This window comes from Rissa tridactyla, chromosome 1 (genome assembly GCF_028500815.1).
Source record: "Rissa tridactyla isolate bRisTri1 chromosome 1, bRisTri1.patW.cur.20221130, whole genome shotgun sequence".
Taxonomy (NCBI): Eukaryota; Metazoa; Chordata; class Aves; order Charadriiformes; family Laridae; genus Rissa; species Rissa tridactyla.
The window spans coordinates 95,203,139-95,215,739 of record NC_071466.1 but is presented as its reverse complement, the minus strand read 5'-3'; the positions used below and the strand labels follow the sequence as shown (position 1 = coordinate 95,215,739).

Below are 12,601 nucleotides of genomic sequence, written 5' to 3'. Positions count from 1 at the left end.
CTGAAAGAGGGTAGATTTAGATTGGATATCAGGAAGAAATTCTTTCCTGTGAGGGTGGTGAGGCACTGGAACAGGTTGTCCAGAGAAGCTGTGGATGCCCCATCCCTGGAAGTGTTCAAGGCCAGGCTGGATGGGGCTTTGAGCAGCCTGGCCTAGTGGGAGGTGTCCCTGCCCATGGCAAGGGGGTTGGAACTAGGTCATCTTTAAGGTCCCTTCCAACCCGAACCATCCTGTGATTCTGTGATAAAGTGGAATTAGAAGAACCTGAAATGCAGTTATTAAAACCTAATGGCAACTTTGTGTCAGATAATTGACACAGATTCATTCCGAATCGGGAGGGGAAGGGGGAGAGGGGTCGTGGTATCGCTGCTCCTCTGGAGGAACTGCTCCTCTACGAGTTTCATACGTCCAGCCAAGGGCAGACACCTGGCAATAAAGTCACAAATAGACACCTCACTGCTTTATTGCGGGACACCAGCTAACGCCAGCCTGCAATGACCGGTATAGGGCCGCCTCGGCGCTGCCGAGAGCTGGCAAGCGCCCGGCCCAGACCCACCGCCACAGCGGGCAGCGGCGCGGCCCCGCCAGCCCGAGCGCCCGGAGGTGGTCACTGCCGGCCTGGCTGGACTGCGAGGCCCACACTCACTCCTTTCCTGCTCGGCTCGGCACGGCCGTCTCCAGGTACCCGGCGGCCCGGGACGATCCCGCCGCCCCTGCCCTCCGACCCGGCCCCGCTGCCGCAGGAGGCCCCGCCCGGCCCGACCCGGCTCGTCGGAGGCGGAGCCGCGCAGGACTCGCCGCCAGCGCCGCCGCTGCCGGAACAGCCACCGCCCGCACCGGGGCCATGGAGGAGTTTCACCCCCACAACGACGAGGTAGGGGCGGGACGGGGGGCTGCGGGCTGTGCCCGGGCGGGGCGTGGGGCTCTCCGCCAGCCAGCCCCGGGCCCTGCGCCGGAGGGAGCCGGCCGAGAGCTCGGTGGAGGGCGGGCAGCGCTGCTGGGGTCTCTGCCCTGCCCCGGCCGGGACGGCCAGGTGTAAGGCTGTGGTTGCAGAGGCGGGCTGTGCAGCGGGTGCCCACCGTGCCGCGTCTTTCGGGCAGACCCGGGGCCTGGGCAGCAGCTGTGGGCCCGCCTCGGGGCGGAGCGGGGCGTCCTGGGGGTGCTTGGCGCTGCCCTCGGCCTGCCCGGGGCCGCGGCCGTTACCGGCCTACTTGGCTTTTGGGAGCTAAAAGGGTCGGTGGGAGCGGTGTTGTGGGGTGCTGCCGCTCGCTGTGGTGCTGTCAGTCCGCGGCCATTTTTCCTGTAACAGCCTTGGAAAAAACCCAACAAGTGCCGGGCCCGCTCTGTGCTGCAGGCTGGCCCCCGCCAGCCGCAACCGGGGAGCCTTTCCCTCCCCGGGGGGCTCACTGCGGGTCTCTAGGCACAGGTTTTCGTTAAAAAAAAACCGGCATAGAAACGTTATTGTCCTTGAGGTTTCTGTCCTCGCCCGTGTGTTTGAAATTGATGGCTATGAAGGGGCAGATGGCACGATGGCACATGCTGTGTCTCCTTTGGAAGCCAAGCTAAGCAGTGGCGAGTAGGAATGAGCAGAAAATAGGAGATATTAAAACTGGCAAGCTCTTTCTGCACTCGAGAAAGTTACTTGGGTAAGCTAATGAGTACGGAAACCAGTCTTTTTGATGCTAGGGTTGCGAAACCTTGTTTTACCATCTGGCGGCAAAATATTACAGGTTAGGAAGTCTGTGACTCCAGTAGAAACCATGGTTAACACCCAGAGGAAAAGATTTGCCATTTAACTTTTTGTCTTTGAGAATATTCTCTTGACAGTGGTAGAATTTAATCTTTACAGAAAGTGTAAGTTGAACCTGTTTCCAAGCTCACTGAGGCCCAAGCTTCTGGACCCACTCAAATGTGACTAGCAAAACAATACTAAATAATGTATGTATGGTGCTGGGGGAAAAAAGTAAGATTTTAGAATTATACTAACAGACTACACAATGCAAATAACAATACATGGGGCCTGATCATCACGTGTTACTTACAGTAAGACTGCATCATTTGTTTACTTTTCTATCAGAAATAATAATAATTAATCGTTATTACAGATGATCTTCAATGCTGATGAGGCCCATAACATCGTTAAAGAGGTAGGTTTAAGCTAACAGCTGTATTTCAAAGAAATTCTTTACCTTATCTTGCACTATAGTGAAAGCAGTTACTTTCATTGACCATCCCAGATAAATTTAATCTTATATGAAAGTATTATTTATATCAAATAAAGACAGAGTTTCACTTGGAGCTTCTTTAAGCTTCATCTAGTTGCTGTCTTCAACTACCTAAAGAGGAGAAGGTAGATGACAGACAAGAGAGCCAGAATTCTCATTGCAGTGGAAAGGTGAGGGGCAGCAGTCACAAGTTGCAAGGGAAATTCACTCTGATTTTATTTTGTTTTCCTTTTTATCCAGCTGGAGGGTAGTTAATCAGTAGAAAGGTTGCAGGGAGAGCTTGTGGAGTCTCCAGCCTTAGAGACTTTTAAAACTTGACAAGGCCTTGAACAACATGATCAGACTGTGAGGTTAGCCTTGGATTGAGCAGGAGGTTGCACTACATGAGCTCGTTATTCTAGCAATGCTTTTGAAAAACAATTTTTACACAAAAAGAGCTGGCTGAAAGTGAGTAGCCTGATGGTCTAAATGATATACCTAGTAACTGGAAAGTGATTAATGAAGAGCTTGTGGCATACAGATGCTGACAGGTTTGGCAGGGAAATAGCATTTTGAGAAAGGAGGTCTTAGAGGGGCTCTGCAGGTCCTTTCCCACCTGCCCTGTCAGCAAGGGAAAGGGCTGCACTTTTAGAACTGCTTTAGTACACAACAGAAAGCTCTTGGATGTCAGATAAATGGCAATTCAACCCTTTATATAACTGTCCCTGCCTTGAAAGGCCAAATACTGTATGACACAGTCTCCTGTCGCTGGGAATAAAGTCAAGTGTTTCTGCCTCTGATTGAAAGCTTAACCAGAGCTGAGGAGCTCTAGTACTGGGTACGTTTCTGGAAGGACCAAAATCCCTGAGGGACCTTGTTGTCCCTTATCTTTCTTCTATACTGTTTTGTGAATGTTTGTTTCTGTTGAGTCCTTTGTCCAGCTTTATATACTGTAATCAGAACTAATTGGGCTTTTTAAGATCTGGGGCACAAGTTTCTTACACAGCCTGTTAGTGGGTGGTTAGTGTGTGGGATTCATCTTACTGAATCAGATGAGAAAACAGTTTTATTTTACTTTCCTTTTCCAGGTCTGCATTTCTTATCTGAATTTCTCAGTTTTAAGAAGTATCCATCATCACAGAATTCTGAGTTTCTTAGGAGTAAAGAGTGCAGTTTAGGAGTTACGGTTAGAAGGCTTTCTGTTCGATCATTTTAAGCTTAAGCAAGGGTTGGCCAACTGTAACTGTGGGAGAACATGCAATTTTCAAGCAATTAAGGTATTTCTTGTGCTGCAAGACCCTTGAGTGTTTCTCACTGTCATACCTTCCTCATCTTTTAAGCTGGGTTTCACTATTCCCATTTCACTGTTGTTGCTCTAGCTCTGAAGATTTTGGTATGTTGCTCACAGGCTCCAAAAGGTTGGCCAGCCCAAGCGGACAGTATTGATTTGAGCAGTACTATTTCCATTACAGTAGCTTCTGAAAACCACGCAGTCATTAGGAACAGTGGGATGTGTCAGTATCTTCACTGGTAAATAGATCCATTAGTTTAACTTGGTACTGAAAGCATATGGCTAAGGTCTTTCCTACCAGAAATGTTCAGTCAGATTCTGATTTTTCACGATGTAGTAACGTGGTAATGTGTTTAAAAAAATAAGTTTCTGAGAAGGCTCATTTTACTTCCCATTCAGCAACTGATACCTGATGAGCCCAACGGATTTAAAGTAATCCAATTGCCGGATAAAATTCCTCAGATTATGCAAGACGTTTTAAGCCTCTACATTTTGAAGTATGTTTACTGTAACTATTTTTTTTCTCTATTTTAGTGCATAGAAAGTGTTATAGGCAAGGCAGATTATAATCACAACAAAGTCAACCAGTGGACTGCTGCTATAGTAGAACAGTCGCTGACACATCTGGTAAAACTTGGAAAAACATACAAGTACATCGGTAAGTACAAGCAGTCATACTTCTACCAGATACTATCACAATAAATAATCGCTGAAAGGTTCATTTGAATGCAGTTCCATATTCAGTAGAAAGTTTTAAACTGTAAACAAAGCAGAGCAGATACGTGAACTCTTCTGTTATATAGATTTTTAGTAATACCTGCGGTAAAACCATGGCAGTTTCACCAGGGCTAAGCACGCTAGCAACACTTGGCACAGAAGATGACACGTTACACAGTCTTTCCTGCCTGTTAAGCAGCTCCAAAACAATTATATCAACTTTTTTATATCAGTTCAGGAAGTAATTGCATATCTCAAATAAAATTTTCAGTAGGATTAAGCTTCCTATAACCACAGATATTTGAAAGACTTTAGTCCTGTAATCTAAGTTGTGTCCCATTGTGTTTACACCTGTGGAAGGGAAGTGGAAATAAGTGGAAGTTTAACGCACTTCGGTCCTTTTGTAGTGATGTAGTAGCAAGTGTTTGCACTCTGTTCTGTTTTGAAAGTCTTGGATTCAGATTGTCACTGGTTTTATGACCATTGCAGGTCAGTCTAGAAATGCTGCATGTCACTAGAGTGTGGTTTCAGAGAGCAGTCAACCAGTACTTTTGGGAAACGACTCTCATCAAGTGCAACTTCTGCTGTAGCTGTGAGGACAGCACCTGCAATCCCGTTCTGAGGTGCACATGACACAAGCCATACCTAAGTAGTTTAAAAGATAAAAATCATAATCTTATTAGCAAGCGTTTTGTTAAAGCCATGGTCTTTATGTGAGTAAAAATAGTTGTGAAATGAATGCCAAGTTCTTGAGGAAAATACTGGGGTGAGGGGGTTGTCAAAAAGGTTTTGACTTAGCTGAATGCCACCTGCCAGTCATTTGAAAACGTAACGCAGGTTTGAGTTCAGAAGTACTGAATGATTCAGCTCTTCTGCTTTAATAATTAATTCCTTGGCTTTATGACTGTCTCTTGCAGTAACCTGCGCGGTGATGCAGAGGAGTGGAGCTGGTCTTCACACAGCAAGCTCGTGCTTCTGGGATACCACAACTGATGGTAAGTTTCCTCACTTACTTAAATTAAAAATTTGTAGTAAAAGAAATGTTACTTATTGCTCAGTTCTAATAGTTAGGTTGAACATTTTCGAAAAAGTGATAGAGAAGCAGTAGCTTCCAGGATTAGATGCTTGTTTACAATCCCAGCAGAAATATTTTGTTAGCATCAGTGCCTGCATTAAGAGCGATTGCTTGTTAATTATGAGAAGCAGGAGTAGAAATGCCTTCATTCTGAAACAAGAGTCAAAACATTTAATTCTCATCAGTAACCATAGATCAGTTGAAGAGGCATTAAAATGTTTCTTGCAGTAAATGCAAGTGCGTAGTCTTAAACATATCTGCCTGTCCACTGTAAGGGGACAGTGCTACTTTGGAGGAGAACAGGCTTGGTAAAAAATAGAAATAGTTTGACTAACAGTATGTCTTTCAGTTGCTTAACTATCAGCCAGACTTTGGATGAGGTTTTTTTGGCTTCTAAATTAGTTCTAAATGCATTTTTAAACCAGGTTCCCGAGTACTGTGGGGAAACAAGATTAAAATAATCTTATGTCTGTCACAGACTCAGAAAGCTCTTTTTAGAAGAGGGCACCAAGATTTAACTTTAAAATAGAGATGGCATTAGAAAGTCAACCAAGGTTAAAAAAAATAAAATCATAAAATGAAGTAAAAGAGTACAGTTTAATCTTCATGTTTCTTTGGCTTGTAAGGCATTGATACAACAGAAGAGGAAAAATTACAGAAAGTAAATACACTAGAATGTATTTGATCCAGTCTTTTTTTTTTTTCTGATTTCTCATCCAATTATCTTGCCAATTTCAGTATGAGACTTTCAAGGATTTTTTTCAAGCCCAGCTTTTAAAGAGAAGTACTGAAATTGTGTTTTCCTGGAAACTGTCTTAAGCGTCCAAGGCTCATGTTAGGTAGTAAACAATGTACAAGATAATGAAAGTGTTTTGAGGACTGTAGTCTGTTTATAGCCAAGATGACATAATAGTACTTACCTTAAATCACAGCTGAATTATTCATACTAATTTAACATCATTTACAATGTGAAAATGTGAATGTAGTAAAGACACTGGAATTCTATTTTTATTTTGTAATAATCTCTTCTAGGAACCTGCACAGTGAGATGGGAAAACCGAACAATGAACTGCATTGTCAATGTGTTTGCTGTTGCTATTATCCTGTAGCTGACTGGAAGATAAATATAAGCAACACCGAAGCCTTTAAAAAAAAAATAATCATCCAAACACATGGCTAAATATTTCAAACCGTTATTTGTTTTTGTATGAGAAGCATACGGTCTAAGTCAGTTCTCATAGATAAATTATCTGAAAGCTAGCAAAAAAATTGAAATATATATATGTATCTATCTAAAGAGAAAGTTTTAGTAATTCAGATATTCAGAAATATGTTAATGAGAAGATGCCACAAAGACCAACACAATTTATATCAAAGCTAATATCAAAGATACTTTATTCAAGAGGAACAAAACACATCAAATCAAAGGAAAGGTCAAAGGGCAAGCAAGACCTCTCAGGATTATGGTGCATTTGGGAACAAATTATGAACACAATTCAGAGTGGATATACTGTAAACAACACTGGTGCTTCATGCTTGATGAAACAAACCTAACTGTCACATTGAACGCTGGTGCTTGTGAAGTTGCATGAGCATCATGTTTTGGTCAAGCATGAACATTTACATTGAAATTAAATCCAGTTAAGCTTTTCCCCTGGAGGCAGAGGATGACTTCACTGGGACAAAGGTGAAATATACCTAGTCCTAGCAGAATTCTAATGTATCTTCAGAATGAAGAACGTGATATTTGTTATTGATTCAGGGAAACATGCTGGGGATCAGACATCCGCCCTTCATCCATCGTTTATAAATCTGAAAACATTCTGGAGGTACTTAAATTTTATTTTATTCTACGACTGTGGAATTTGTGACAAGCACTTTATTGATGCCTCATGCAGCAGTCAGGAGCTAGGACAATAAGACTGGACCCACATTACTCCAAGTTGAATTAAAGTGTTCGGAGAGAAGGCACATGCATTTCTAGAGGCTCTTGTTAGCTTTGAAAGCATTTATCTTAAAGCAACATATCTGTTCTTTATAGGAGTGTTTCCTGCGCTCTCTTAAGTCTAGAATTGGATCTTAGTTCTATGAAGTAATACAGTTAAGTTTTAAGCACTATGAATTCCCCTCCTGTAGAGATCTATACAAGTTCTTAACTTTGCTCATCTGATGAGCCTTAACTTGAAATATTCCACGTGGAAGAAAAGCATTTGCACACAGGCAAGTACTTGCTGGATTGGGGCCTACGTTTTTGTTGATTAATGCACAAATTATATGATAAAGAAATGTATCAATACCAAAAATGCCTAAATGATTGCTGCCACTAAGTGGCAGCTACATTAAGTTGTTTTCTCAGATGCTGCTTAAGGATAGAATTTTTTTCTTTATTACTGCATGTCTTTGGAAGAGACTGGTAACTACCTAACAGCTACCACAAGGCTGGTTTTGATTTTAACAAATGAATATTAAAGCACTATTATGCAGTTTTGTTTGAGTTTTGTTTTTGTTTTTTTTTTCCGAAAACTGACTATTAGGGCATGTAGCAAGTGTCCTGTATAAAGAACAAGCTAAAAACCATTTCATTGCTTAAGTTGTGTATACATATAGCTAGTATAAGACTACAGAAGGAACGCGTGTACGTGTGATTCGCAATACCATTCAAGATCTCTTGCTTTGCAGACAAATAGAGTTCCGCTTTTACCTAAGTGCAAGTAAAATTAATACTGTAATATTGCATTTGCCTAACGGGCAAGTGTAGTGTGAAGATGTATGTGTATGTCGTACTGACCTTCAAATGTATTCAAATTTAACGTGAGTTGGGTTAGGACAGCAATTTCTGAACCAGGTACCAGCATCCAAGAGCCGAGTTGTGGAACTGACAAAAACGCAGTAGTTTCACTGATATTTGGTATGGTGCAAAATGAAAAAATTAGTGGGGTAGCAACTGGAAAAAGATTTGGTACGATTGACACAGTTTAAGAAGTGTGTGAGTAAAAATAGCAGTGGCTGTTATCCCCCTTTAATGGGCATTTGGGTGCCATGGTCAGGAGAAATATTCCAAATAGCCACTTGTAATCTCATTTTTGCTTTACTTGAAAACAAGATGCACTGAGTAAGACTATCAGTTTAATGAGGCTTGGTGAAGGTTCTGCTGCAGAAGAAACCTAGAAAATACTGCATAATTATAAGACTGCTTCATTTTTCTTTCTACCAAAAAAAAAAAAATAAAGTTTTGCCTTAGTTGTATTTTTGCCTCACGTTCTTGATTGATATAAATAGGAACTAAGAAAAATATTCCTCTCGCTTTCCTTCCCTTGTATACAATAGTGAGAACTTGGGAAATTTGCTGAAGTTATGTGTGCGTTTCAGAGGCAAGACCTCGTCAAAGGCTAGTTCCCAGACTTGGCATAATTTCTTAGACCTCTTGTCTCCTCAAACTTCATCTTACTGCTTGTCGTGATGATGCAAGTTAAAGTTTTGTTACTCCAGAAAGATTATTATGAAACTCTGGCAAAAGTATTTTCATTCCGCATCATATCCTGGTGAATTTAACTTCTTTCCCATCTTTCTTTTCCCCATCCTCTGTGGGTACAAACAGCTACTTGTATTTAATATCGCTCCCAGAAGAAATGCTGAACACCATCAGTTGCTTTTCCAAGTAGGTTGTTTTCAAGGATAAAACTATGAATTGCAGAATCTGAAAGCCCACATTTCAATAGTGCTTTTTATCAATATAATGTTTTCTTACTTGTTGCAATTGGGGGGTTGAGTTACTGTTAACAACAGGGGTCTTATTAATGGGACAGAAAGGTTTGCATTAAGGTATAGCCCATATATATGGAGTTATATGTTCCTACATATGATTTCATGACAAAAGACACCTGTTACTCTTCCCATGCAAATTTTATTAATCTAAACAGAAAAGTGTGAAAGGGAAAGTAAGGGAGCAGATTCATTACTTTCCGTTTCATTGCCTGCCAGCTGTCTGTCAGAAAGTTGTTACCTTTCTGATGACTGTCTTCCCCTTATGCTCGATTTGTGAAACAAGTACAAATCCTGGTATGTTGGAGTCATGCAGCCTAAAGCACTTGACAGAAGCCACTGAAATCCCAGCTGGTAGCTAGCCTATTTAGAGTTTGACATGCACTGATATTTTAAATACACCATAAAAGAGAAAACATTAACCACTGGTAGCTTATATGCATTAGTAGAGCAGCTGCCGTATAGAGAAAAATGGGGTTTATTCTAATACCGACAGCAGATCCTTCAAAGAGAAGTGCAGTAGATCCTGTAATGAACAATTCTTACCTCATTATTCCTGCCTCCTGTACAATCTGACCAGGTTGTTTTGTTCCTATTTAATTCTGAGAGGGATTTTTTAGCACAGTCACCGTGTGACACAAGCACTGACCCAGGTGGCAGTCCCCATCGGAATCCTGCCTGTGTGTCTGCAGGACATTCCCAGGTCTGCAGGACATTCCCAGCTTGAAGCCTGCACCGGTTTGTCTTCCAGGGAGTATCTGAGCTCAGGTGTGGTATTCCGTAAATGCAGCAATAAACCCAGTTGGAAAACGGCTCTGAAGCTACACAGTCCTGTTTGTGTTACACGTGAGCTGCTCTAGCCCGCTGGGTCTATGCCAGGTAAGGGGTCTGTGGACATCGGCTCGTAGGTGGAATGGTTTCTCTCTTCCCCCCACAATGGAAGGAAGGCTGCAGCCAAACACCACGTGCCCACCCAGGGAGATTTTTCTGCTCCAATGAGTGTAAATCACTATGGAGTAACCAGAGGTTTTAGCTCACATGTTCCATCAAGCATCTGTTTTCAAACACAGGAGACATACTGTGACAGCAGCTTTATTTGTTATGTAAAAGTTTCCTATAAAGGAACAGAGTAGCGCTAGAGTGACAGCTACAAACACCCCTGTAACTCCCATCCCGCCGTCTGACCTAAAATGACTTGAAAAGGAGAATCAGGGTTACGGAAACTGTCACTGGTCACTACAGTTTGTGTCAGGTGCATACGGTTACTCTCTCATGCGAAGAAGCTTTCAGGGCCACATAGCACAAGTAGGTGCACAAACGAAAAGGGACACAAAGGCAAGTTTTGTAGTGACACTACCATTTTCAATAGATGGTTTTACCGTATCTGTAAGTCAATTACAGACTTTGTAATCCATGCTTACGTAGCGTCACAGCATAGAGACCACACAGAGTTTGGAATCAAAGCCATTAAAATTCCCCCATCCACAGGGGAAGGTGGCGAGATGGACTAGCTGGCTCGGCTACAAGAAACTCACACTCCTTTCTAGTCAGCAGGTTCTCCTCCTCATAGGCCTATACTGCATATAATCAGAGTAACTTCTGAACAGCACTTCCTAAATCAGAAACAGCATCGCATATGCAAGCCCCCCCATCATATATGTAAACACCTATTATGGTTTGAGAAAACCCATAACAATTTATTGTCGTTTAGACAATTACTCTGTCACCCGATGACCCCTCCCCACCCAGAAAGGGAAATCAGGGAAAGCAGGGAAACATGAGGGTTGAAATATAAATAGATTTAATAGGATAAGACTAAGTAATTAACAATAATACTAAAGAACCGCTATTGATCCTGATACTAATATAAGATATACACGGATTATACTCATCCAGTTTTATCAGCAGGAAGCTGTGCACTCCCAGCAGTGGACAGCAAATGTCGGACGCTGCGAGCGCTACGGCTTCAGGACGAAGGGAAGGGCTCAGCGGTCTGGTACTGGGGCAAGGAGTTTCTCTGGACCGCTGCCATCAAGGGAGAGACAGACTATGCAGCAAACTTTCTAATTTATATCGAATGTGATGTTCATGGTATGAAATAATCCTGTTGGCCAGCCTGGGTCAAATGCCCAGGCCTCGCTCCTCCTCATCCCTGCACCCAGCAAGGCTTGAAAACACTGAGACCTGGAATCCCACATACCATAGCTATCTATAAAGTAAATATTTTCACAAATTCAGACACTAGAGTCTTCTAAAAGTGCAGTTTTCCCAAGCATTAGAAGAGAAATTAGTCCTGTGTCGCTCAACCCAGGACAACACCTTGAGAAGAAATTAAGCATTCTTTGCTGTCCATTTTTGTAGAGTTTACTGAAGTTTTTGAGGCAGCCTTTATTCAGTGCTTGTTCATGACCACCTGGGTAGAATTAGAGGTTGGGGGAAAGGGGGATGAATGAAACGAAGTTGTTGCTTGACAAAAAGAAGTGTGATCTTTCTACATATAACTTGTCACGCACACACACATATATATTTTTGTAAATATGTTCGTCCTTTTCATTTATCCATTACCCTAACAATTTTGAGACATAAATAGATAATTTTGTTCATTTAGAATTTTATCTCCTGTTGCTTATTTCAGCAATGTCTAGGTATCAAAACAACTGCTCCAAAAGTGTTCGTACAAACAAATATCCTGGCCAGAGATAATACAATTTATCAGCATAAGTGAGAGGGCCAGGTAACAGCAAGGCTATGACTGCCTTTATTGGTACCCACTGCAGTCCACTCAAGGCAGTCACAACTTTATCCGATTTCGGACAATAACTTTGGGGGCTTATTTTCTGTATGGGCTTCTACAGTGGCTGTTGAAACTGGTGTGACCAAATCACACAAGAATCTGCTGCAGGGTTTCAAGTGATGTCATTTGTTAGCTTTAAGTGTCTGCAAAAATGTGTAAAGAACTCACAGACCAATGCTGTCATAGCTACATAGCATTCATGCCCAAGTTGAACATTTTAGGAAATTAAACAAACTGTAACCACAGCTGTAGCTTAATGGTCTGCTAATGCTGTGAACAAATTATAGTTGCCCATTTCATGGCACGCGTTATAGGTCCCCTGAACAATAACTGAAGTGATTGTCAGTGGGGAACAACTTTGCAAAAGCTGTCTTTGGAAGGGAAGAAAGAGAGTAGCTTTAATTTAAGGTTTAGATATGGATCAATCTAGGCTTAGGGATAAGTGCTGGGATCTTCCAGGCTCATCTTCTTCTAGCTTTGCTTTGACATCTTATGCAGTTGCCTCATTTTTCTTTTTTTTTTTTTTTTTTCTGTGTGTGAAAAATTTTGGCTTCATTTGAGTAGCAACTGGTAAATACAGACTGACAGAATGGTAGGGGTTGGAAGGGACCTCTGGAGATCATCTAGTCCAAGCCCCCTGCCAGAGCAGGGTCACCTAGAGCAGGTCGCACAGGAACGTGTCCATGCGGGTTTGGAATGTCTCCAGAGACGGAGACTCCACCATCTCTCTGGGCAGCCTGGTCCAGTGCTCTGCCACC

At 42.4% G+C, this 12,601-nt stretch overlaps 1 protein-coding gene across 1 annotated transcript; it reads left to right on the top strand.

Moving 5' to 3' along the window:
• Positions 1–748: 748 nt before the first annotated feature.
• Positions 749–8,533, top strand: DYNLT3 (dynein light chain Tctex-type 3). Its single transcript, XM_054186463.1, has 5 exons — positions 749–874; positions 2,106–2,147; positions 4,030–4,153; positions 5,130–5,207; positions 6,320–8,533. The coding sequence occupies exons 1-5, from the start codon at positions 845–847 to the stop codon at positions 6,394–6,396; spliced, it is 351 nt and encodes a 116-aa protein (XP_054042438.1). The 5' UTR covers positions 749–844; the 3' UTR covers positions 6,397–8,533.
• Positions 8,534–12,601: the final 4,068 nt, after the last annotated feature.